The sequence below is a fragment of the Anguilla rostrata genome, chromosome 2, assembly GCF_018555375.3.
Source record: "Anguilla rostrata isolate EN2019 chromosome 2, ASM1855537v3, whole genome shotgun sequence".
NCBI lineage: Eukaryota > Metazoa > Chordata > Actinopteri > Anguilliformes > Anguillidae > Anguilla > Anguilla rostrata.
In genome coordinates this window covers 69,155,145-69,182,353 of record NC_057934.1, presented here as the reverse complement: position 1 = coordinate 69,182,353, position 27,209 = coordinate 69,155,145, and the positions used below count along the sequence as shown (strand labels likewise).

At 45.0% G+C, this 27,209-nt stretch overlaps 1 protein-coding gene across 6 annotated transcripts; it reads right to left on the bottom strand.

Annotated features, from left to right (window-relative positions):
* Positions 1-1,665: 1,665 nt before the first annotated feature.
* On the bottom strand, positions 1,666-25,651 carry prpsap1 (phosphoribosyl pyrophosphate synthetase-associated protein 1). 6 transcript variants are annotated; one of them, XM_064324306.1, is made up of 12 exons: positions 25,562-25,651; positions 24,212-24,326; positions 19,012-19,064; positions 18,717-18,783; positions 15,404-15,576; positions 14,014-14,129; positions 12,208-12,263; positions 10,212-10,357; positions 8,560-8,598; positions 4,880-4,950; positions 4,265-4,411; positions 1,666-4,005 (listed from the first exon to the last, which is right to left on the bottom strand). In XM_064324306.1, the coding sequence occupies exons 2-12, from the start codon at positions 24,292-24,294 to the stop codon at positions 3,847-3,849; spliced, it is 1,110 nt and encodes a 369-aa protein (XP_064180376.1). In that variant the 5' UTR covers positions 24,295-24,326; positions 25,562-25,651; the 3' UTR covers positions 1,666-3,846. The 6 variants fall into 6 exon arrangements, with proteins under 6 accessions (XP_064180376.1, XP_064180375.1, XP_064180378.1 ...); XM_064324305.1 differs by having other exon boundaries at positions 24,833-25,610; XM_064324308.1 differs by lacking the exon at positions 25,562-25,651 and adding an exon at positions 24,731-24,749.
* Between the last annotated feature and the right edge of the window lie 1,558 nt (positions 25,652-27,209).

The following is a 27,209-nucleotide window of genomic DNA, read 5'->3' as shown; positions in this document are numbered from 1 at the left end:
TCTGACTTGGCCCACGCTTACTGAGCGAACTGGACTTTGTGCTCACGGCTGTGGATAAGCGTTACATAATGAGTCGTACCTTATCGGACCTGTGTTTTGTAGTTGCCCGGTGACCTTCAGTATGCACTCATTGTACGTCACTATCGATAAAATCGCCCGCCAAAATACGTTTACATTACTTTCATTTGGCAGACGCTTTTATCCAAAGCGACGTACAAAAGTGCATTTTCATGATCGTAGACAACTGCTGAACACGGGTTCAGCAGTTGTCGTGAGTATTTACGTGAACATGTGAAGCTTCACCACAACCAGTCAGTCAGTCTAAGTCAACATTTCCCCACATGCAATAATGATGGCTTTGTTACTTTTCAGTAGAAACTAAACAAGAATCTGGTGAAGGCATGCACCCCAGGAAACCAGTTTAAAGTGCACCGATCAAAGAACTTGGATAATTCATAGAGACAGTAACTTCAGCATTTGGCTTAATCCATAAAGGCAGTGCCTTTGACAAACTGACAGACACATCTGGTACATCGCATGAGTGAAAACTGAAAAGCTTATGCAAGTCAATCTTCACTCATTTCACAAATAATTAATTTTCAGGATATTTCTAGCTATAAATATAAAATTGCACACCGTATCAATCAAATACAGGCTGCATGTGACAAAGGAGGCTTAGAAACAGTACTGTGACTGACTGTCTGGCTCCAGAGCTGCCCTTAAGGACATTACATTGACCACCAAATATGAATAAGGCCCTGGTACAGGGACCCGAGCAGGAAGCCACAGTCTGTGCTCTCTGCCTTTTACTTCTGGACACTTCAGACGGGGTTCACTAATGGGCAAGGTAGCTTTGATACATCCCTTCCAATACAGACCCAGACTTTCTACAACACCACAGGACGCATGAAGCCAGCTGAACATATTGGCTTAAAAAAAAAAATTTTATTTAAAAAAAAAAACCGAATTGCAATAAACATTCGGTAAAACATCCGCACTCCCTGCACATTCATTGAGGGAAGGAGTTGAAAAACTCCTCTCCTACTGTTGAAAGAACCAGATAAACATCTAGGAGAGAAAACGTGCCCTTACACGAGACCAATATACACAGAGCATTATAACAATACTCTCGACGTTCACTCTCGGTTAAGAACGTTCACATTCCGGGAATCAAAGTGCAGTCTCAAAGGGAGGGCGGAGACTAGGGAAAAACCAAACTGGCTTTGCATTTTTTTTGCAGCTGTAGTGGATTTTTTAGACTCACCAAATACACAGCCTGGCACTCCTTCCACCCTGTGAGCAGATTCTGGCTAACAACAGGAGTTCCCAGTGCTAGATTACAGTGCGCACGTCCATTCATTCAGTACTGCACTTGGTCACACCCTTTAATTGGGTTTAAGGAGACACATCACGTTGTAATTTTTAGGCGTTTATGGTTGGGAGGCAGCACTTTCCATTTAGAGAACGGAGGCATGCCTAGCTGGTGGGTCTGTGGACTTAGTGGTTGAGAGTAGCCGTTTCACCACAAGCTATGAAACTGCGTTCACCAACATTCACAATGTGGTTTATACGTTTGTAACGAAGAAACCCTCCTATTCAAGGTATTAATGACCAATCTCTTCTGCGACCGCTTACAAAATTCGTGTTTAAAGGAACACAAAGTAATGCAAATAAAATTCATTTTATTTATGTGACTACAAACACTCAGCTCTTACAAAGCCCATTCTACAGAAGGTCCTTACATTGATGACATGCTACAAGCTACAAGAAGTTTAACATGTAAAGGAAAGAATCTGTGCGCCTTCCTCAAAAAAAAAGGGCACAGCAAAAAGGAGCATAGATGTTTTTAAAATAAACAAAAAAATAATAATAATAATGTAAACCGAGGAGCTAAAAGTTTCTAACGCTTTTGAACCAGACACTGAAGACGACCAGGTGATATCCGCAGAAAAAAAATACTGCTTTAGGAACAGACCTGGGTCAAACACCTATTTGTTTTGGATTCAAATACTTTTCTACGCTTTACTGATCTTGTCTGGTCTACTGGAACCAATGAAATACTCTCGAAAAGCACAAACCCCGCCTTCTGGTAATACTGGCAGGCTGAATTACACCCAGGCAAGATCAACAGAGCACAGAAAATTATTTGAATCCAAAACGAATACGTACTTGGACCCAGGTCTGTTTAGGAATCAGAACATGATAACCGATAATCTATTCAGACGTCAGTTAAGCTTGGTCCAGCAGCCTTTTCTCTTGCATAGAGAAATGAGAAAAAAGAAGAAAAAAATACATTCTCCCAGTCCCAAAACACCCTCAGCTGTAAACACCAGTTCGTCAAAAACGAAGACTGAGGGATTGATGCCAATACTAAGAAAACATGTATTTTATGCAGTGGACAAATTTGAAGCACCTCACTCGTGGTGGAAATACCCAATATTTAACTCTTCATTTCCTGAAATGCACACTTACGGCTGACATTTCAATTAAGCAGCCAGCTCTGCGTAATCACTGACAAGTAAACAGCATATTATCCCGATAGGCCAGGACACCGTACCAGGGAACGACAAGGCAAAAATAAGGCTCCAGTCAGAGGCGTTTCTGATGGGCCTAAAATGCTTCCACAGTTTAACTGCAAGTATTTACACAAGTATGACTTCACCAGGCTTACTATTGCTTTTCATGCCAAATTGAATACGCTTAGAACCAGTATAACACGCAAAAATGCACATAAAAAATAAAAAAAATCCAAAATTTTAAATCAGCCAAGGACATGTGCGATCAAGTTAAATGCGGCAACAAAATGAACGTGTTCCCTTTCAGTACCAAAACAAACTCAGGACTACGGTTCACAGACACTACTAAAGTTTATGACCCGCAACGAGCACTGTCACCATGAAAACACCAGACTGCCAAGTTCAAAACAAATAAGTCTGACGACGGCGCTCTGCGAGACTCACAAAGATCAGCCCTTCTCGGTGAACACAAACAGACAAGGTTTTACAGACAAGGACACCAGGCACAGATACAAACAGATAGAAACAAATACACACAGATACACACACACGCACAGACTGTGCGCGCGCACACACACACACATATGTGCATATTCGCACTCGTGCGTGCACACACGCACACACACACACACACACACACACACACACGCAAATGCTATTCAAGTCCTACAGAAGTGGAGAAAACGGCTAATCACTTGAAAGCAATGAAAGAAGGTACGAATGCTAACATATAAACTTCTGTTGAGAGGAACCAAGGCTGCCACACTATAAATGTACAGGTTTCCTTTCCACTCCCACTGGGGTCCAACCCGGTTCACCCAAATCGCAGACCACACTGCATTCACCCAGACAGAGAAGAGAGGGAAATGCCGGTTACCCAATCACAGCAGAGTGAAGTAGTGATGTATGCACAAAGACTTGAGTGACACTTGGAAGGCCGTGTGAGCACATAGCAAGTAGTGAACCAAACCGTTAGGATTTTATTGTACAAGTATTAAACTGCATGAGCAGCACACAGGGATACAGTACAACCCATGGCAATCGCCAGCAATACGGGCCGGCTCTCTCAGCATTAATTGTACTCCGCTTTTTTTTTTTTTTTCTGCTTTTGTTTTTAGTAGCTTTACAATTATTCTCGACAAGTAAAAGAAAATGCAAGAACACAAAACGACAGTGGGAAAATGTCGTAGAAAACAGATCAGTCGGACTGGCTCTGAAGGACGACACTGACGAGGCGGAGAGCAGCCCCGGCACAGGCAGGAACGCGGAGGTTTGGGGGGGGACACAGGGACGGCGGAGGGAGCGGCCCCCGCGCCCACGCCCCCTCGCCCTAATCGTCCACGGTGATGTTTCGGAAGAGGTAGGCCATGGACTCCCCGTTGTGGATGCGGCGGATGGCCTCTGCCAGGATCATGCTGACGTCCACCGTCTTGATCTTGGGGCACTGGAGCTTCTGCACCTCGTGCGGGACGGTGTTGGTCACCACCACCTGGGCAGCGGGACGGGAACAACAGCGCCTCGGTCAGGCCTCTGCCAGCCCAACCACCCCCTTCACCCCCTTCTCAAATTATTTCCACCCGCTAGCCCAGAGGACCGAAGTTAAGCCCAAACGGGGTGTGTGTGTGTGTGTTGTGTGTTGTGTGGTGTGTGGTGTGTGGTGTGTGTGGTGTGTGTGTGTGTGTGTGTGTGTGTGTGTGTGTGTGTGTGTGTGAGCGCGTGTGTGTGTGTGTCGGACGGGTGGGACCGACCTCGTCGATGGCGGACTCCTCGATCAGGCGAGGGGCGTCGGCAGACAGCAGGCCGTGCGTGGCCATGATGTAGATCTTGTAGGCGCCCCTCTCCTTCAGGATCTCCGCCGCGGCAACAAAGTCCTCCACATCGTCTATGATGTCATCCTGGCGAGGCACCAATGAGATTCGTTCAAAGATCCTTACTTTAAGACACTTCTCTAATCATCTGACCATAAATACAGTCATGTATATGACTGTGACTATATTTTGTCAACATTTCCATTAAATGTCTGTGGACATTGATAGTCGGTGCCCGCACATAATGTCCAGAGGGGAACTATTATCTCCCCACTGTATGACACATAGAATCTTCTGACCTAGTCAAACAGGCCGCTTGCAAAGGAATAATAAATCATCTCTTGCTTTCAGACATAACACGCTTGAAGAGTTAATTGTCACAAAAGCACCAGAAAGGAGCAAAAAATAAATTACTTAAAATAATAATAAATAAAATCTTTTAAAAGAGGGGAGAGAAAAAAATAACAATAATAAAAAATGAATGAATGAATGAATGAATGAATGATGCTTGAATGAATGAATGAATAAATCAATCAATCAATCAATAAATCTTACAACAATGATGGCGATCCTTCCTCCCACGTCTCCCACCACTGTGATTGGTGGCTTTTCCTTCGCCATCATTACTGCAAACGCAAATAGAGCCCGTCAGCTACGGCCTCAGAGAGCAGATGCATGCACACCAAGGCAAGGCACCAGAACAAGATCAGGAGAAATCACTTCAGTGTAGATTGGGTAAGATGGGATAAAGTTGGGCTTTTTCAACAATGCAAGACCTTTTTCGGATCAGAAAAATCCCTTTCTTCCAACTGGCCGCCCCCCTCAGCCCAGACAACTGTACTCAGCCTCTGAAACAAAGGAACACTTTCATTGGGGGGAGGGGTTGGGCGGCGGGGGGGGGGGGTGTCTAACTAAGCAGGGAGGGTCATTCATCCCTACCACTGGCTTTCCTCTCTCTCTCTCTAGGGAGGACGGAGAATAACACAAAGCAAAGGATCAGAGGAGCCAGCTCAGATGGGAAATGACATCACTGGGGAGCCTCCATGAGCAAGATCTAAGGTCTTCAGCCACACACCCGGCGATCCAGAGACGTAGCCAGATTAGCCAGAACAGATTTCTCTTCAGTACCTACGTACATTCAGACATCTTCCAAACATCTGCTCCAGGGAAATGTTAGCGTTAAAATAAAACTCACATGCTCCTGAAGGTGAGGGGAGACCCAATTTGCAACAGGTGGCTAATGAACTGGTGAATGTGGATTCCTGGGCGACATTCCCCATTTTACCCCAACTACAACTTCACGAATCTGATTTGGAGGGAAATCCTCATCGCAACACATGCCATGCAAAATCAAAACAACCTCGTCTTTCGCCCAGCATACCCAATCAGACTCATGTATATTTAGAAACTCCCACAGCAGTGCATATTTTCACATGGACTTCCCAAACAAAACAAAAAGTTCCATTTAGAGAGGGAAAAGACAACAGAAACTGTCCCATTTTGTTGTCGTCCCCCCTCCCCCTCCCCCTCCCTCCCTCCCTCCCTCCCTCCCCTGGAAATGGTACAACCATGCAGGGCTTTTAAAGGGGGAAGTCAAAGTTTTTAAATATACAAGAATCAAACCTTGTATCGTCAGTCCATCAAAGCCAACCAAATTAAAGACAATGCAGTGAAATCAGGCTTGCCAACATCCCCTGTTCTGCCCCTGTGGAACTCTCCTGTCCAGTTGCACCCCGTGGAAACTACATTTACAAATGGAACTGCCAGCTGACCAATGTACAGAAACACGGCAAAAGAAGTTGATTAAAAAAAAAACAATATATGCACACCGATTCCCAGATATGGACAGAGGGAAGCAGCGGCAAGCCAGGCAAGCGATGCACTGCCACTCGCCGTTAAACATCAATAAAAGATCTGTTAATAAACCCAAACTGGCACTTCCTCTTATTGATGTTTAACAGAGTAAAAGTACAGGCTAAACCGTGGTATATCAATTAGCCTGGATGACTGCGCCGCTGCAAAGCCCAACGGCACCAGCGTGCAGTGGGTTAAATGCACGCGCTCCAGGAAGTAGCAGGAGTGCGCACTGATTGGCTGAGGGGGGGGTGGGGGGCGGGGGCAACAGAGAGGAGGCCACACCTGGCACACAGGGGAGAATATTTGGCAAGCCCGGTCGCCTCATTATGATTTCACACAGCCTCAAGGCTATAACCACAGAACCGCTGCCAGCGCAGTCAGGAATACCACACCAAAACAGCCATGAAAAACACTTAGTCCTTTAGATGGATGTTTCCCCAGAACTGAGATTGGGGAAGGGAGCGGAGGGTGGGGGTGTGTAAAGGGGGGGGGGGTTGTTGAGTGATCCAAGTCAGTGTTCGGTATCCTGACACAAACCGGATTAAGATCCAGGCCGTAAGGCCATGGAGCCCCGTGTGCAGGAGGCCGTCGCATCTGCGGCTGCCGCTGAGACTGCAGTCCAATGGCACTGGGGCCTCTGCTTAATTCTGATCAAAGTTCGGAGGGGGGGCGGGGTTCCAAAGTGCTGGTGCCTGCCTGTTCTTCCGCTCAGAGTACGGAACAAGGCCGCAGAGGCCATTTGACCACTTCACTGTTCTTACCTGTCCCTGACTGTAAAACGCCTGCAATTCTCCCCCCCCCAGTATCCTGGGATACTGACCATGTGTAATAAAGCACAGCTGTGCACAGAGGAAGGCCTGGCCTGGGAGGTACAGGCAGAACAGCTGCCATAGCAACAATCTGGCCCTGTGTGCCAATTACTCTATATGCAGGAGAGATGGAAAAATTCTCTCTGCTAATAAATCAAAGGGCTCAGCATGTTCTTTGCGGATCTAACTGTGTCTCATAGCGCTGGTTTATCAAGGCTTTCGATTAGAAGAACATTGTTTCGGGGGGCTAAATGTACTTCCACTTCCTTCCTTAAGTATTAAACGCGAGCCGTAAACTCCTCAAATTCTGGGTGTCTGATATAACTGTGTCGATATAGAAGGGCAGTACCACCAAAGGGTGTTTTTTTTTTTTTTTTTACCCTACAGCAGAATGGGTCTGAAACCAGCATGAGAGTTCTGCACTGAGAAAAGTAATCAGTTGGCTGGACTAATTCCGATTGGACTGTGAGTGGAAACTGCACCAGGGTGTCCTGGATGGAAACATCTCCTGTCAGATTTGTGACAGCCATCTAACCAAGGATCTCATCAGGAAGAGGCCGGCAATTCAATCTCATTTCAAAATAAAAGCATCACTTCCTTATTGGATGGTTCCTGTTCAGCAGAGGGTCATTCGGAAGTCACACTAGAGCTTTCACATCTGAAGGCTTTCAGTCCAACGCTCAGCAAAGCAACACTCTGAAATTCTTTCTTTTAGCACAACGGTGCATTATGGAGTGTTTTTGTCCCACCGTCGGTGGAGTGGAAAAGGCAGGGTCGAGGCAGGACGTAGGTGGAGAACCGCGTACACTGGGCAGCCCGTGCTGGTGATCTTAAGGATGTTCCACCTCCAGCATACTCCGCTCCTTCACATACGGTTCGGTACTACAGGATTCCCAGGACCGAGGAACACGCCTCTCCCAGCCAGGAGTGTCCCGCGCTCTTCTACGGCCTCTAGAGGTGCACCAGCCTTGTGCTTCTCGGCACGGACGGGCTTGCGGCCATGACCAGGACTGCCCAGGCACCTTCACTTCTGCACTACCCCTGCCGCGGGCCTGCCTGCTCCAACGCAAACCCAAGCTTCTTCCGCCAAGCTCAAGCAGTAGCAGAAACAGTTATCCTGGGGGCAGGAGGAGTCTGTGGAGCTATCATACCAGGAAATGACTGCGCGTTTGCCCTGTGGACAGACTACAGTCCATCAACCATCACCTCAGGTGGAACAAAAAAATAAATTAACATATTTCACTGTCCAGGTCACAAGATTGCAAACCCACATTTTCCACAAGTTGACAAAACTGGGCAAAATCTGCACATGAGAACCGACAGCAACACTGGCAAGTGCCCAAAATAAGGGATACCAGCTGATGCCTTCAATTAAGATGGCATTGCACAAAACAGATTTCCAAGTAGTTGCTGGGTCCATGTCAAATTGCTTAATCCCCGGATTTCAGAGTGTGCTTTGACCGCATGGACTGAAAACCCTCGCCCACAAGAAAATCTCCATGCATGTGTTAAGGAACCATCTGAAATGTTATTGCTGTGATCAAAAGCAGAATGGAATTACTGTCGTACTTGGGAGCTCTATGCCAGGGAACGGAGCTTGGTGCTTCCCTATTTCCAACAAATATAAATGGCACATTAACAGATATTCAAACACAGGCGACATGACACAGACAACTACAGGACCAGAGGGAAAAAAAAAAAAAAAAAACCCCCCCGCTTGGCACTCTGGTTAAAGGAAAGCATTCCTCCAAGTTTTGTCGGAAGATCAAATTTTAGTACGTTAAAATTTAGCAACCCGGCTTCGAATCCACATTTCTCCTCGGGGTGCAGTTTATAAATAAAAAAAAGTTGTTTCCGTTTCTCAGACGCAAACTCTGCACCCGAACGAGGGAGCGAGGAAGAGAAAGGAATCAATGCCTCAGCCAGCCCGGCCGGAGTAACTCGGTGGGCACGCTGCTGTTTACAGACCTCAGAGAGGGCGCCGAACCGACACTGAAATGAGGTCTGCAAGCCTTCGATGGCTCAGTCTGCAGCTCCGTCGGGCTGAAAACGAAGGCTTATCCTAATACCTTCGCACATAGAAATGTGAAGCCCATCGATTCCCATTCCCCTGCAGTCCCTAAGGGGGGGGGGATGAGGAAGGACTTGCCTTTAAGAGTTCTTTGTCAATTTGAATCAAGTCAGAGGCCATTAGAGGGTTTTGTTTTTTTTTTTCTTTTTTTTTTTAAAGTCCTGGGTAATAACAGTTAAACAATATACAAATGCACAGTTACAGAATTAGTGATAAAGCTATTCATGCTTCATAAATTACATTCCGGAGTCATTTGGCAGGAACACTACCTAAGGAAACCTCTCTCATTTTCTGCAAGAGCACCAGCTGCCAGTGGACACTTAAAGTATATAATCCCACATTATCCGAACTTTCTAGAAGGGATGTCCACTAACCTCCATTAAGACAGCAGTAAGTAAAAGCCCTACATCAGCTCCTTAGCATTCGCTTTGATCAAAAGGAGAGATTAAATAGACTGGCCAATAAACAGAATCGTTTGTACAAGTGTTCCTACAAAATCATTCTTCACTTACCGTTGTCTACCAGATGCACCCTACACCTGATACAACATGACCCCCGACTAAGTAAAACAACCCTTTACTATGGCGTGTACCCCCAATAGTGATGTGTACAGTTGAGCTACAAAACAGTATTAAATGCCTCTATGGATTCTTTTAAAGCCAAGAGAGACAACGTCATTGTTAAAGTGTCCAGGAAACTGAAATCTGTGAATTCTAAGCTGACGTGCTATTCTAAGATTTTTTTTAAGCATTTGCGAACGGCTGGGAAATATTTTTAACTGATTCTTGCGAAAAAAAACGAAAAAAAAAAAAAAACGTAAAAACCTGCGTCAAAATCGGCTTGGTTTCCCCTCAGCTAAACACCAGATTTTCACAGTGGGTGGGGTTAACAGGGTGCTATAGTTACGTGGTAATAAAACTTTAAACGGAAGAAAACAGGAAACTTTAATACGCCATAGTCCATGGGACGGACGCGGCGGCACTTTCAATCAGGCTTGGCGGTGAAAGGACTCCGTCGCGTATCGCAGTCCTTCACCAGTAAGGGGCGCCACTGAGAGAGCCGCCCCCGGGCCCGTCCCAGGTCTAATGACTCCGGAGGGGGGGGGGGGGGCGGAGAGGACAGGGAGGAAAGGGCCCTGGCGGCGTCTTACACGGCAGCTCCAGCCCCGGGTGCCCGGAGGTGTTGCGGACAGAGGGGGGGGAGTGTCTGCCGTCGGCCATGTCAGACTCGGAGCACTGGGCCTCCCCGTGCATCACGGCCAGGCCCAGCCGCAGCCGCTCCGCGTAAGACTGAGCCCTGCAAGGAGACGCGCGCGTTAGAGATCGCACGCATGCACACGCACACACGCGCACGTTAGAGATCACACGCATGCACACGCACACACGCGCACGTTAGAGATCACACGCACGCACACGCACACGCACGTTAGAGATCACACGCACGCACACGCACGTTAGAGATCACACGCACGCGCACGCACACGCACGTTAGAGATCACACGCACGCGCACGCACACGCACACGCACGTTAGAGATCACACGCACGCACACGCACACGCACGTTAGAGATCACACGCACGCACACGCACGTTAGAGATCACACGCACACGCACGTTAGAGATCACACGCACACGCACGTTAGAGATCACACGCACGCACACGCACGTTAGAGATCACACGCACGCACACGCACGTTAGAGATCACGCGCACGCACACGCACACGCACGTTAGAGATCACGCGCACGCACACGCACACGCACACGCACGTTAGAGATCACACGCACGCACGCACGTTAGAGATCCACACGCACGCACACGCACACGCACGTTAGAGATCACACGCACACGCACGTTAGAGATCACACGCACGCACACGCACGTTAGAGATCACACGCACGCACACGCACGTTAGAGATCACACGCACGCCACGCACGTTAGAGATCACGCGCACGCACACGCACACGCACGTTAGAGATCACACGCACGCACACGCACACGCACGTTAGAGATCACACGCACGCACACGCACACGCACGTTAGAGATCACACGCACGCACACGCACGCACGCACGTTAGAGATCACACGCACGCACACGCACACGCACGTTAGAGATCACACGCACGCACACGCACGTTAGAGATCACACGCACACACACGTTAGAGATCACACGCACGCACACGCACGCACGCACGTTAGAGATCACACGCACGCACACGCACACGCACGTTAGAGATCACACGCACGCACACGAACGTTAGAGATCACACGCACGCGCACGCACACGCACACGCACGTTAGAGATCACACGCGCGCGCACGCACACGCACAGGCACGTTAGAGATCACACGCACACGCACGCACGTTAGAGATCACGCGCACGCACACGCACGCACGCACGTTAGAGATCACACGCACGCACACGCACGTTAGAGATCACACGCACGCACACGCACGTTAGAGATCACGCGCACGCACACGCACACGCACGTTAGAGATCACACGCACGCGCACGCACACGCACACGCACGTTAGAGATCACACGCACGCACACGCACGTTAGAGATCACGCGCACGCACACGCACACGCACGTTAGAGATCACACGCACGCACACGCACACGCACGTTAGAGATCACACGCACGCACACGCACGTTAGAGATCACACGCACGCGCACGCACACGCACGTTAGAGATCACACGCACGCACACGCACACGCACGTTAAAGATCACACGCACACGCACTTTAGAGATCACACGCACACACATACGCGCACTTTAGAGATCACACGCACGCACATAGAACGTGCACATGCACATACGCGCACACGCATGCACGCGCACATGCACAAGCACACGCTGGTGTGCACACACATGAACACGCAAGCACGCACGCACACGTGCACAAGCAAACACACACAAGCGCACACACGTATGCACAAGCACAGACACACGTACACACTGGTGCACACACACACACACACAAACACAGGCGTGCACAAGCACAGACACACAAGCGCACACACACACGCGCACAAAGCTACAACAAACTCCCTATCACCAGAACAAACAGAAGCAAAAAAACACAATGACTGTTCATTGTAGTCTAAAACCCAACACCCAGATTTCCCGATCCATAAATTACCTTTTGGCAGCAGATGGGGACTTTGCAACAATAATGGCATTTCTATAATCAGGGATCTGAAATGGAGAGGGAGGAGGACATGGATGGAAGAAGCATCCACATATAATAAACACCACTGCATAGAATCTAAATATGTTTAAACAGTTTCCACACAGGGAAATTTCAGCGTCCAACCCTTCCCTTTCACTATGGAAGCACTTTTCCACCAATCACAGCGCAGCGGTTTATTTTCTCAACCTTCCGGCAGCCGTCCAGTCACCGTAGTTCTTCCTTTTTATGGGCGGCTTGGTCTACACTTGTTAGTTAATCATTACAACTGGCTACCATAGTCCATGCTGAAACCGCAGGAATATGAATCACGGGATTGTCCTGTCGAGGCTGGCGCGGCGGACAGTATTTGCCAGAAGCTACGAGAACTGAAGCGTTCTGCAGTCCGTGTTTAACAGAGCACTGTCGTTCAGTTCTGAGTACTAAAGGGAAACTTTGCTGTGCTACATAAAAGTGGCTCTGTAACACAACTGGAAAGTTACAAAGCCACGCCACTGCGTACCCTAATCCTGCTTACTCTACAGGGTTGGAGTCCTGATCGATGTGGTCACTTCTGGCACTACGATCCTTACTTCACTCTAGTGTTTCTTTTGCGCCTCTACATCTTGAAACCTATGCACTTGTTGTACGTCGCTCTGGATAAGAGCGTCTGCTAAATGCCTGTAATGTAATGTAATGTAATGCTGAACGGTTGAAACACCCATCAAAATGGCCGATAAGTGAATAAACAGGCGGCCACAGGCAACCTTTACCCAGATTTCCGAGGTGCCGAGTTCATTTATTTCTCTCTAGTGTACACAAAGCTTCCGCAGCCCCTTTGACTGCACTCTGACTCAGGCAATGCGCTTGGGAACACTTACTGTAGGTTTACTGGCCCTACCTACGTTCCATTTAACACTGTATCCTCAAACCCAACCGCCCTCCTGCACCAATAAGGACACGCAACTGTATGGTAGTAGATTTATACCGTCCTCCTGCACCAATAATGACACGCAACTCTATGGTAGTAGATTTATACCATCCTCTTGCACCAATAATGACACGCAACTCTATGGTAGGAGATTTATACCGTCCTCCTGCACCAATAATGACACGCAACTCTATGGTAGTAGATTTATACCGTCCTCCTGCACCAATAATGACACGCAACTCTATGGTAGTAGATTTATACCGTCCTCCTGCACCAATAATGACACGCAACTCTATGGTAGTAGATTTATACCATCCTCTTGCACCAATAATGACACGCAACTCTATGGTAGGAGATTTATACCGTCCTCCTGCACCAATAATGACACGCAACTCTATGGTAGTAGATTTATACCGTCCTCCTGCACCAATAATGACACGCAACTCTATGGTAGTAGATTTATACCGTCCTCCTGCACCAATAATGACACGCAACTCTATGGTAGTAGATTTATGCGCCGGCGTCCAGTTGTGACACTGACGGCTGCGGTCTCAATATACCAGCGCTAGTTGCCCATATCTTAGCATAGGCACGAAAGCTCACGTGTTGTTGTGACCGAGTAACCTGGGCAAGAATTTATTATAAAACCTTACCTTAAAAACCCTACGTCCTTTATGACATCATTAGAGCGTGTTGTAAAGCGTATTTGAGTCTGTGAAAAGCGCTATATAAAATAAATGTATTATTATTATTATTATTATTAGGGCCGTTGTGCACTAAGCTAAGTAAACTAAGCTCTGCGTACGGCCGTCCGTGGGTGGAAGGCCCCGAACGCGGAAGCGCCTTACCTCCTCCTGGATGTACTGCAGGAGGAACGGAGAAGCCCGCAGGTTGTCCACGGGGAAGCTGAAGAAGCCCTGAATCTCCTTCTGATGCAGGTCCATGGTGATGATGTGCGTCAGTCCTGCGGGCAGACGGAGAGAGAGAGGGAGAAACGTCAACACGCCGGGGACTGTTACGTCCCCTGCCTTTGCTTGCCTGGGTAGTGCAGGTGGAGGTAATTACCTAATTACTTAATTGCCTCCACCTGACTGCGGCCCCATATTAGCCCTGTAGTGTGAGGCTGAAGGGAAGATCTTCTTCGGGGCTGTGTGTGGTTTGTGTATTTTTGTGATCTTTTTTGTTTTGTGTACTTCGTAGGGTTTTCGTTTGTTGTAGTCTGCGTGTTAGTTTGTGATTTATACAACTAAATGCGTGGGCTTTCTTTTTAAATCACTTTCTGGATTGTTTTTTTGATGCATTTGGACTTGTTTGTAGCGGCCCTTCGAGCCGGCCGTAACAGGGACTGATAACAGCAGGACTTTATCTACCGGGGGGAGACAGTGTATTATAACAGGTAAGGAGTTGGTCTTGTAACCTCAAGGTTGCAGGTTCGATTCCCCCGGTAGGACACTGCCGTTGTACCCTTGAGCAAAGGTACTTAACCCGCACAGCTTTACTATATAACCAGCTGCGTAGATGGATGCAATGTAAATGCCATGCAGAAAGTTGTGTGCGTCACTCTGGATAAGAGCGTCTGCTAAATGCCTGTAATATAATGTAATGAGACATTAAATCAAAAAAGATTACAAAGGTTTGAAAGGCCAACGAGCTCAGGTTTCTCACAGAAGAAACAGTGTCTTGGAACCTTCATCTCTACTGAGCAGACGGCTAGGTCAGGGAAAAGCTGACAGCACCATAAACCCTGACTACCAACTTGCCAACAATGAGTTGGGGATTTTTTAGCCTTACTAAGTCTCATTTGACTTGAGTCCTTTTGATGAGTTAGTGAGGCTATTTGTCAGATCAAAGTCCCTTTCTCACTTCACCTTCGCCTGATCACAGGTCAACATGGAAATAAAAAAAATGGAGAAATGAGAGAATAAATAATGAATGTAATCTTATGAATAAACAATAACACTTTTTGAGGTCAGCACACCGGAACATTCCCCACAATAAACTAAGCTATGCCAAAAAAATAAAATAAAAAAAATTATCAGACCTAAAAAATAAAATAACTTGAACGAGTTGGTATGGAAAAATGCAAATGCAGACAAAAGAACTGAATACTGGCAACAACAAAAAAATAAAACATGCTCGTATGCAAAATTACACAGTACTCAAAACGTACAGCATGCACTATGGCCCTATGAATACATGTCATGATGATAAATCCATAATAAAATGGCGACATCCTACCTGCTTTGGCTAGCATAGACGCCAACAATTTGCACACTATGGAGCCCCTTTTCCGCATTTTACACTGCTTGCTATAGGGGAAGTAAGGGATCACCCCTATGATGTTCTTCGCACACGAGGTCTTGAGAGCATACGCCATCACCAGCAGCTCCATAATGGCAGTGTTAACATCCCTAGATTGATGAGAGAAGGAGAGAAGAAAAGAAGGAGAAAAAAAAAAAGAAGGATAAACATTAGTTACCATTTTCATTTGCACGGTTGAATTATAAAGCACGATGTGGCACAGGTTTGCACTGGTCTTCACTGCAAAATCTTTCCAAAGGACACTGGCTTGTAGCATCATCTTTGATCCTGCCAAGTCTCTCCATTTTTTTACCACTGCCCTGTGAGGGGATGGGACATTTTCGAATGCCCTTGGGGATCTCACTGGATCGCACCGAAGCGATGCAACCCCAAGTTTGCAACGCAGTGCCACAGTTTTTGCAGGCCAACCCACAGGTTTCTTCCACCATGGGTTCCCTTGGCAAATTTCCAATGCTTTTATCCCCACAGGGATGTCCATTTTCTGCTATATTGAAACTGCAACAGTTGTTGCGTGCAGGTGGGCTAGTATGGACTCTAGAGCGATGACAAAATGCTACTACCATTGTTGTAGTTTTAATATGGCAACTTGTTAAAGAACACGAAAGCTTCAAATTTCACATCCTAGATATTGATGGGTGTAATTTATGTTGTAGAATTAAAACGTGAACCTCTCTTAAGCTTATTTTAAACACAGACCTTATTTTCTGCAGAAATGTAATCCCTATGGGGAAAAAAAAGCAATGAAAATCTGCCAAGGGAACCGCCCATAGCTCAAAAATGCCAACTCACTTCCTGATTTTTGAACTACAAAACTGTGGCGCTCAAACTGAACTACGAATACTCTGCTGGTGCAGACAGGAAGCTGGGAGTCCCACAAGAAAATGTATGAATGACCACAGTGCCGTCAGGCAGCACAGCGTTAAATCAGCAAAGTATTTTACAGATTCATCACACAACTGTGCAAGGCAAAACGTACGCAGTCTGCCATTCAGGTAAGACAAAAGCTGGGTAGATTGCTGAATAAGGGCATCGCTTAGCAAATTTAAAAAACAGAAAAATATATACATGCATACGGAAACAACAGTTCATCCTGCTATGTAATCAAGGAAACTGTCACACAAGTGGATGAGGTAAATGCTTACCCCTAAAACAGGAGCCCAATAAAGAATTATAGGGCTTATCCCAATTCTGTGTCAATTTACAAATCTGTGTTACAAAGGCCTAAGGTCACTGAAGTGCTTACGAAAGCCCTGCTTACTGCATGGCCAACAGTAGAGCTCTTAGTACCATGAGCTTCAGTTAATGCCATGCAAGCAATACAAGCACAAGCCCCAAAAACTGCCGTTAGATCTCCACGCATTCCACACAGGTGAGAGAGCACAGGTACACCCAACCTGCAACAAACGTGATCAAACAATGGGAGCACATCAGAAAAGAATCCCATCAAACACATTCCATTCGTGTTTCCTTTTTATTCTAGAGAGAAAGTGGTTCTGCCTGTTCAAAATACGCTTTAGGCCAATTGTCACTGGCATATCACGGGACACTTATTAAAAGTATTCAGAAAAGCATGCGCTTCACACAAGGGTTCAACTAATTTCAGAAATCACCATTTTCTAAAGGAGAAAATTGACCAAATGTTTCAGCATTTTATCAACACTGACGTTATTAATAATTATTGATTTAAAAATCACAACCAGACAGTTCAACAAAGTTTAATGAACATTTTCAATAAGACCAATACACACTGATGCACGAATAACTTTACTTAGCCAGGTAGCTGCACAATTAAAGTGACGTTTTTACCATTACCTTTCACTTTAATTTTATTTCTTTTTTTATTTATAGCTTTAAACTTAGAAACCTCAATAAATAAATCAAATAGTGAGGAAATTATGTGCTGTATGTCAACACTGCCACAGTCAATACAGCAAACAAACTATAGTGGCACTATTTCTGCACACTAGATATCTCACTCAGTTATTTCTTATTTGTTTTAAAAGTAGGCAGAAACAGAAAACATGTAATGGTGGCCAAGCAGCAAACCATCAGTCATTATATATTTCTGCTCATTCAAACGTGCATTCACGTCATTCTTTACTCAATAATATTACACTAAACATTAACCAAGCTGGCTACCATGATGGCACTGAACAAGTGTTCTTTAGCTAGCTAGCCATTTATGCTAGCCGTCATACCTGGCTTATTTCAATGGGTGTGAACAGCACCCACCTCTCCTTGTTCATGCGTTAGCAGTACGACGTTACTGTGCAAGACTGACATGATAGCAGCAACGTAGGAGGCAACATTTGGGCACGTTGAGATTTATGTTGATCAGCTCACCAAATATTCTAACGCTAGTAGCTAGGTATCTGAGACAGGTTTGGCCTGTTTCTGATCACATTATATTACATTACAGGCATTTAGCAGAAAACCACTTCCCTGGATTGCTGAAATGATCGGTGTTTATCAGATCAGGGTGCTCCTTTTGTGTGCGTGTTCACAGTTCACAGAACCAAAAAGTGCAACTTGGAAACGGCTCATCGTTCAACATGGCCGCTGCTGTGGGTGGCCTGATAAACCGTGTGCCGCATCAATCAGGGTTTCCACTCATTTTGGGAAATCATTTTCCAGGACTCTTCAAGGACAATTTCCATGACTTAGACTCACAGACATGAAACATGGACAATGGTAGCCCAAAGCCGGTGGTGGACCAGGGGGGGGGGGGGGGGGGCAATGTGCCATAACCATTCAAAACTGTGTGCTGCCATGTAATCTCAGCAGCTAATAAAAATGAGAAAAGCAGAGAAAAATACAGTAAAATATGCAAGCTCAGCTCTAAATATCCTGTTGAAATAGCTCGACTTACAGACTAGCCTACAATTTTCCAGGACCTCACAAATATTTCCAGGACAGGAAAACTAGTCGATAAATTTCCAGGTTTTCAAGGTTTTCCAGGACGAGTGGGAACCCTGATCAATCCGTTAGTTTTCCTCATGAATATATAAACTCAGAATACAGAAAATCTCAAGCAGGACATGCAATTCAGTACAGACAGTTCTAACAGAAAACTGAATAGAACATCATCATCAATAAACCAACATTTTAAAGAACACGGTATGCATTTTTTTTACCTTACTTCACGTAAGAGTAATGAAAATAAATGATCTGGGGTAATTTCAGGGAATGCAACATGAAGGCAATAACAAAGAGCACGTGCACGTCTCACCTGGGTATGGTCTGGATAATGAAGATGTCCTGCCCTCGAACAGATTCCTTCACGTCTACTCTGGTCTCTGTGACAGAGAGAAAACGCTCAGTCAATTTCAGCCGCGTAGACAGGGTTTATATGCTTTCACACAGCACACAATGATTCTTCTGGAACACCACTTTAAAATGGCGACCATGATGATTACGATGAGCAGCAATCAAACTATTGCCAGTTACACAAAGTGAAGCAGAATGGTACTGTGCCTAAGATAACAGACAGGCAGGAATCCAGGACAAAAGAGCAGAACCCTCACCTCTGTTGGACTCCTGGTAGACCACAGACTTGCCCAATTCCACACCAAGACGCCTGTCCAGAAACACATGATACAGCTAAAATAGCAATACAGACTCTAATTCAATGAAAGACCAGCAAGGATTAAAACCTGGTCTCCTCTCCTTCTCTATAGGGGGAATGTTCTTTTTTGGACAAAAACAGGGTTGCACCAGCCACCGATGCCAGAGTTAAGAGATATCATTAGATTAATTGCAGTTGGGGTCAGATGTGTTTCTAGGCAAACCAGGGTCACACTTGTTTGTTCTGATAACATACACTCAAGGATAATCAATTCCTAGGCGTTCTACACGGTCATAAATCCTGAAGGCCAGCCCTACTGTATCCCAGTACGGATACTCCATACACAAACAAAAAGGAAATACAAAGCAAGATCAGTTGGATGATTAGCCTACATATAAAACAAAAAGGTCAAGATGACAAATAATGGATGTTTCACACACCTCAAATAGTTTGTCAATTACTACACGCCCACACATTGAAAATGCAGAGTGAGTACGGTTTTTAGACCAAGCCAGTAAGCAATTACTAACAAACAAATAAAAATGTAATAATCTGATGCAAGGCCAATAGGCACATGGCCTTTAATCCTACTGCGTCAAATCAAATGCACTATACGACCAAATCTATCTGGACACCCCTCCGCCTGGGGCTGGGGCTGGGGTTTGGGTTTATCTTGGTTTGGGCTATGTTCCGTAGTTCCAGCGAAGGCAAATCTTAATGCTACAGCATACTATCACATTCTAGACCATTCTGTGCTTCCCCATCAGTTTGGGGAGGGCCCTTTCCTGTTTCAGGATGACAATGCCCCCGGGCACACAGCGAGGTCCCTATAGAAATGGCTTTGTCGAGAACGGTGTGGAAGAACCATAAGCCAGGCCTAATCGTCCAATCGGTGCCCAACCTCGCTAATACTCTTCTGGCTGAATGGAAACAAATCCCAGCAGAAATGCTCCAACATCTAGTATTAAGCCCTCAAAGAAGAGTGGAGGCTGTTCTAGCAGCTAAGGGTGGACCAACGCCATATTAATGCCCACAATTTTGGATGAGAATGTTGGATGTTGGGTGTCCACATTCTTCTTTTGACCTTGTAGTGTATAAATGTGTGCATTTCAGAATTTGCATAAAATTTGCATAAAATTATACAAAATGAGTAAGTCATGAGGCCTGTATCTAAAAGGAAGTGAACCAAAAAGCAAATGGCAGTAGAAAACAAATGGATCCGACAATACTGAGACACACCCACACCTAGGGCAAAGTGAACTGCTTGGCACAGAGTTGTTTTGTTTTTTTTACACAAGCAAAAGGAAGCTAAACTGCACACAACTCAATGAAATTCTGAAAAGACCATGCAAAATGGAGATGGATTTAACAGGAAAAACAAACTGTAGAAAGCATATTTGTTCATTTTAAGTACTGTGCTTTGACATTGTATGCCAAATTCACAAACTAAATTTGAATTATATTTGAGTTTAATCAAAGTCATTCAATCAGCCCAGAACACAAACATAGCAAAGACTTAACCAACAGTAAAAACAGGGACAGAACAGATATCTGTTCTTTTAGGGACTTGAAAGGCTCCCTGTTCTCTTAGGGGCCAGAATGGATCCCTGTTCTCTTAGGAGCACAGAATGGATCCCTGTTCTCTTAGGGGCCAGAATGGATCCCTGTTCTCTTAGGAGCACAGAATGGATCCCTGTTCTCTTAGGGGCCAGAATGGATCCCTGTTCTCTTAGGGGCCAGAATGGAGCCCTGTTCTCTTAGGGGCCAGAATGGATCCCTGTTCTCTTAGGAGCCAGAATGGATCCCTGTTCTCTTAGGGGCTCAGAATGGATCGCTGTTCTCTTAGGGGCCAGAATGGATCCCTGTTCTCTTAGGGGCTCAGAATGGATCGCTGTTCTCTTAGGAGCCAGAATGGATCCCTGTTCTCTTAGGAGCACAGAATGGATCCCTGTTCTCTTAGGAGCACAGAATGGATCCCTGTTCTCTTAGGAGCACAGAATGGATCCCTGTTCTCTTAGGAGCTCAGAATGGATCCCTGTTCTCTTAGGAGCTCAGAATGGATCCCTGTTCTCTTAGGGGCCAGAATGGATCCCGGGGTTCTCAAGCTTGTACGTACAGAAACAGACTGGCACTGAGTGACACCTGCACAGCGTTAACCCTGTGGCTGATTAAGAGCTTAATTACAGTACATTTGGGCAGCGGGTGTGATTGAGGACATGCCTGGGTAATCCAGTCACAAGTCCCCAGCAGAAACACTGACAGCAGAAAACGAATCGATCCAACAATACTGAGCCACGCCCACACCTAGGGCAAACTGCATCACCTCTCGCAGGCACAGGCTAATGGGAAAGCACTTAGTGCGCCAGGCCTATACACACACTTCCACTGCCCGTACCAATGCAGGAGAGGTCAGTTCTTCAGAGAAATTACCAGAGGCCGCACAGGACATTTACACGCAGGCTCGATCTGAATTGTAAAGCACGATATTCTAAAATATGAATGACAAAAACGAGATGTGATCTTCGGACGGTCCTTCCGGTGTGCAAGGAGAATTTAAGTTGCCCAGGATATTGCAAGACGAGAGACGAAAAGGCCTTCTATGGTCTTATCTCACCAAGGTCTGTGGCTAAAGCCGGTCATTTTCATCATAAAGTCAGCATTTCACAGCCATCTATCTAAAAACACCGGTGTGTCTCTTTCCTGACTCATTGCCCTGGCATCATGTCCGCAGGACAGGTACACATAGTTCTGGTGCACAGGACTGGCAGACTCCCTAGCCTGGATCTGTACAGAGTGTCCTGTCCACACTAGGGCTGTCAAAATATGCAAAGTTTGAAAACTATTTGAAAATATTTCTTTTTTTTGGATCGCGCGTATTGTCATTAACATGCAGGCTTTAATTTCATGCGGCGAATCGTGTTCATACACGCAAAGTTCATTTCCAGTGCTAACGTTACTTCCTCTGTCAACAAAAAACGTTCTGCCCTGGACCCAGGGCAAGTGGATCGTCTGGTTTTCCTTGCCAATAACCTCCGGTGATACTTTCAGCTCCATGGACACCTAACGTTACTGGTCAGCTAGCCTCGCGAGCCAGTCTCTTTTTTCACTTCGTTCAACAGATCTGGTCAGCTAACAATTTATGCTAAATAATGTTCCCATGGCAGGCTATGTTTCCTTACTTTTCTGAAGATTTTGATAAAATTGGACGATAAAAGAAGCTAAACAAACTAAACAGAGTAAGTAATTTATGTTGTTTTAGGCTACAGGTATTAGCCGTTTGAATAGTTTTTGTGAAATAAACAGGGATTTCCTATAAACAATCATTTCCCTATGATTAGTAAATGCAGATTTGTGGCAAATTACATCCACGAGAAAGTGCTTTATTCATTTGCGCATTAGGCTATAGAAACTGAAGGGGGCTCATTTATAAAATGAACTTGCGTGCATACGTCAAGTGAAGACCAGACGTAGAGCCACGACAGTTTCCACGGTCAAATCGAGTCATGTTGAAATTTTATAAATCACTACTTTGACGTGATTTTCTACGCACGCGCCACAGTTGACCTAAAATATGTTTTATAAGTGAGGCCCCAGATGTAGTAACCTAGTATTAAAGTTCACCGATGTCCTCTATTCTACTGCCCGCTTGTGGAAAATAACACGTAGGCCAGTTTAGAGGGAGCGTCACGTGCATATTGCCCCCGACAATAAGAAGCTTATTTTTGAGAATTATAGGCAAATAATATTCGAATATATTCGAACTCTAACTAATTACAAAGGCTAATATTCGAACTCAATTTCATGCCACTTTTGACAGCCTTATTCCACACCCCACCCTGCAATAATCAAATCTACCTTGTTTTTGTAGTTTTGTTTTTTTTGTTCGCTTGTTTGTTTGATCACAACGATAAAGCAACTTTTATCTTCAGCAGCACTACAAGGGAAAGAAACATGAAATAACGGCACATCCAAAGCAAAAATGCTGACTTTTATTTTGCATGGCAGCATCATGTTGTGGGGGTGTTTTGCTGTAAAGGGGACTGGTGCACTTCAGAAAATAGACGGTATCATGAGGAAGGAGGATTATCTAGAAATACTGAAGCAACACCTCAAGACATCAGCAATAAAGTTAAAATTTAGTCGCAAGTGGGTCTTCCGGCAGAAAAATTATCCTAAGCAAAGTTGAAGCAAAATTTCTTAAAGACAACAAAGTGAAAGTATTGGAGTGGCCATCACAAAGCCCTGACCTGAATCCCATACAAAATTTGTGGACTGAACTGAAAAGGCGTGTCCGAGCAAGGAGACCCACAACCCTGACTGAGTTACACCAGTTCTGTCAGGAGGAATGGACAAAAATTCTCGCAATGTATAGTGAGAAACTTGTGGAAGGCTACCCCAAGCGTTTGATTCAAGTTAAGCAATTAAAAGGCAATGCCACCAAATACTACGAAAGTGTATGTAAACTTTTGACCCACTGAAAATCTGATATAGTACATAAAACCTGCAATAAATCTCTCAGCTTTTATTTTGAAATTACCTCTTATTGAAATATAGTAGATACCCTAATTGACTTAACACAGGAAATGTATGGTAACAAGAAATGTGTGGAGTTGTAAAAAATTGAGCTTGAATGTCTTTAGCCTAGGTGTATGTAAACTTTCGGCCTCAACTGTATTACCCCAGAAAAAAATGAATACGTCTTCAAAAAACGAGTGCACAGTGCAGTTACTTGTATACAGTGTAACGATGCTCTTTGCTACACTGATAAGAAATGGTTAAGCAATTAGCACGGATAATTCAACACTGCTATTGCTATTCAAAAAAATGCACACGTCCCAAAATCGTGGACTTAATTTAAACGCACCATCATTTACCGGCGACCTTTTCTTAAGCCATTCAGCTTCCGAAGCAAAATGAGCCGTGCTCAGTTACAGGGCGGGCATAATTGCTGAAATAAATCCACTTTCGACATTGTAGACACGGTAAACACATAAACATTCAAAAAAAATGTTTTGACATCACAAATGCAACGTCAGCCCTGTATTGTCAGAGACAGTGTGCTCGGCTACTCTCGGATAAAATGTTAAGTGTTTTCAGTTGACCTCCTAATAACATATTTAATACAATACGTTTAAGTACTTAAATAATATTATACTTACTCGGTGATCTTCTTGGCCAATTCTGTACATGCTGTGGTGGAGTTAGCAGAAAAGACACGATACCCACTTTTTGCGACATTCATTCTCGAGTGGTAACCATACGAAAGCCTCGGGGCTTGGGAATGAGAGAAAAGAGACTTGTGAGGCCCTAATTGTCTTTTCGGCATGACTCCTATCACAAGGACAAGCGTTTTAGAATATTCAGTAATTACCCCCCTAACAAGCCAACTACCGCGTCACAGCCACTGTTTATGATTTTTTTTCTAGCCAAGTTAGACTGCTACCTAATCTTCGATCCACTCCAAACCGAAGATCACGTCAGTAGCCTAGATGCTACACAACCAAGCAAAACTAGTGCTGCCGAATACACGGTTAACAGATTGTTTGTTAGCCAGACAACTGCGTAAGAGGCATAATTCTCTGACAAATTAGTTCGTCAACGTTAGCCAAGTGTTTAGTTTGCTTGATATCCAATTACAGGCATAACTGGCCAATCAGCACGTTTTACAAAATACCTACCTAGCAAACTAGATAGCAGGCTAAACTATAGTGCAAACGTCAAATATAGCAAACGTTAGATGGGTAACCACAGTTTAACAGTGATGTTGACATTTGACTTACTATGCTTTTCTTTCCCTTTTAGCCTGGCAACCCAGTCAAAGTCGATAACAGCTGCTGGCTCACTATCAACGTAGTTTAATATTCGCTAAAAGTACTGCTACCTTGAGTGAACGACAGTTGGTGCAGAAAGACTAGCCAGGTAGCTAACTTGTTAGCTTGCTAGTCTAGTGAACAAGGTGAAAATTACGAAGCCAGTTAAATAGACAGCGAGTTAAGTTCTTTAGCTGATCAGAATTACGATCAATTACAGAATAATGACTGTTGGTTGACTAGTAAAATCATGTAAATTGTACGATTTGCTGCGCGAAGCCACTCTCCCGAAACAAACCTAGGTAGCTAATGTTTGATAGCGAACTAGACTAGGGAACAGCCTATCAAGTCAGTTCCAAATTAAATCACAAACGAACACTCGGCCGTAGAACTTGCAGCTAGCGAGTTTTCCTTATCTAGCAAGTGCTATGTTATCTGAGAGCTGCAAGGTTAAAATGAACCGTTTGTATGGATAGCCAACTACATTGGTTGGTGTTGTTTACAAAATAGCTAGCTAATGTTAGCCAAGCTAAGTATCCTACGGCGCCAAAATGTAAAGTACAGTTTGAAACTGTGGACGCAAACTATATAATCAAAAAGGTTATGGATTTTAAATGAAATGATGTCGAGATTGTTGAGCTAACCAACGTTTGCTAGGTAATTTTAAATATTCTGAGAGTTGCAATAACATCTACCCACCGTCCCTCGCGCTACTGTGGCTAAACCCCTGTAGGCTAAACTTTGTTGCAATGCGGTCACGGTGTAGAAGTCGTCACGGGTCTCCTGATTGGCTAACGCAAAATGTTAAGCGGCACCAGGCAGATCCAATGAAAATGGAAACAATGGGAACGAACAGGATGGCATTCTGTACAGCGCAACCAATTGTATTTTCTCCTAGGTCTTGGACAAAGGTCAGCAAGCCTGGCACTGACAATTCCGCAGACTACACTGCTTTGAGAGGAGAGAGAGTAGCAAACAAAGGGCATTTGGTTGTACAATTGAACATAAAGTGGCTTAACATGGAATTGGGGCGATAGAGCAAGGGCTTGTAAATGCCCTCAGAGTAGTAATATGATCCGATTCTGCTGCAGATGTCTGATAGATCGGATGGGGGGGTGCTTTTGGAGACGATGGTGATGTTGATGGGGCTGGAGAGGAAAGGAGTGGTGGTTTGTGTTTGCTGGCTAGCTGCTCATGTTGGGGTGGAAGGTAATGAGAATGCGGACGTTGTAGCTAGGATTGCTGGGACGAGAGAGAGGGGGGGGGGGTCGATGTACAGGTAGCACTGAGCCATAGGGAACTCAGGTCATTGAATACACAGATCAGTTAAGGAAGAGGTGAATTGCAGGAGAGAGGAAGTTATATGGAATATAGTTGCAGCTGCAGGAAACTACAAATGATGCTATCCAGCATACAGTTTGGCTCTGTCGACTGCCAATGCTAAAGAAATATGGTTAAGACACGTTACAGTTAGCTTTGAAATGAAAGAACATTTTTTTAGAAAATCAGTTTCGCAGGAATATTTCAGATATTTTTTCAAATATATATTTAAATTACAAATGAAATATACATTCTCACAAAAAACACTGCTCTAGTTACACAAGAAAAAAACTGTAATTTGTCAGTAAAAGTACACTAAAAATATTATTGAACTGGATACAGGCTTGTTCAATACACCATTCACATATATAATACAAAGCTCAAATAGGCAAAATATGGCACTTATTTAAATTTACATTTCTACAAGCAACTGTCGACGGACAGGGATATAATTGTCACTTGCAATTACGTCCTTATCCAGGATACCCCTAATAAACAATTGCAAATACAAAGTTTTAAGTGCTTGCGGTGCTTGAATCTCATCCCTAAATGACATGCGGTTTATTGTATGCCATTATTACGTTATTACAGAGTTTTTCACTGGCTACGGAAGGCGAAAATGGAACTGAACACTGCGGGAGATAATTATTTCCGGCGGGTTGCCTTTGTCCTCTCTGTGTCATGATTATGCTTTGTTTGACTTGATGGGAGAGCTACACGGTAGCCTCAGATCAGTCGCCGTGTGTTTATGCGGGCGTCCCCCCCCCCCTTTTCGAGCGAGAGAGCGAGCGAGCTTCGACCTGAAAACACCCAGGTGTCCTGAGAAAAACCCGTCCGCTCGTGTTTTTTTTGGTCCACAGGCCTCGGGAAGCTTCGAGAAATTTAAAACACGTCGTCATTGCCGCGCTCTTTCTTTTCAACTCCTGAACCCCATCCGCCCATGTTTTTTTTTTTGTCCACAGGCCTCGGGAAGCTTTAAAAAAATTTTTTTTTAAACATGTCATCGTCGTCGCCGCCACGCTCTCTC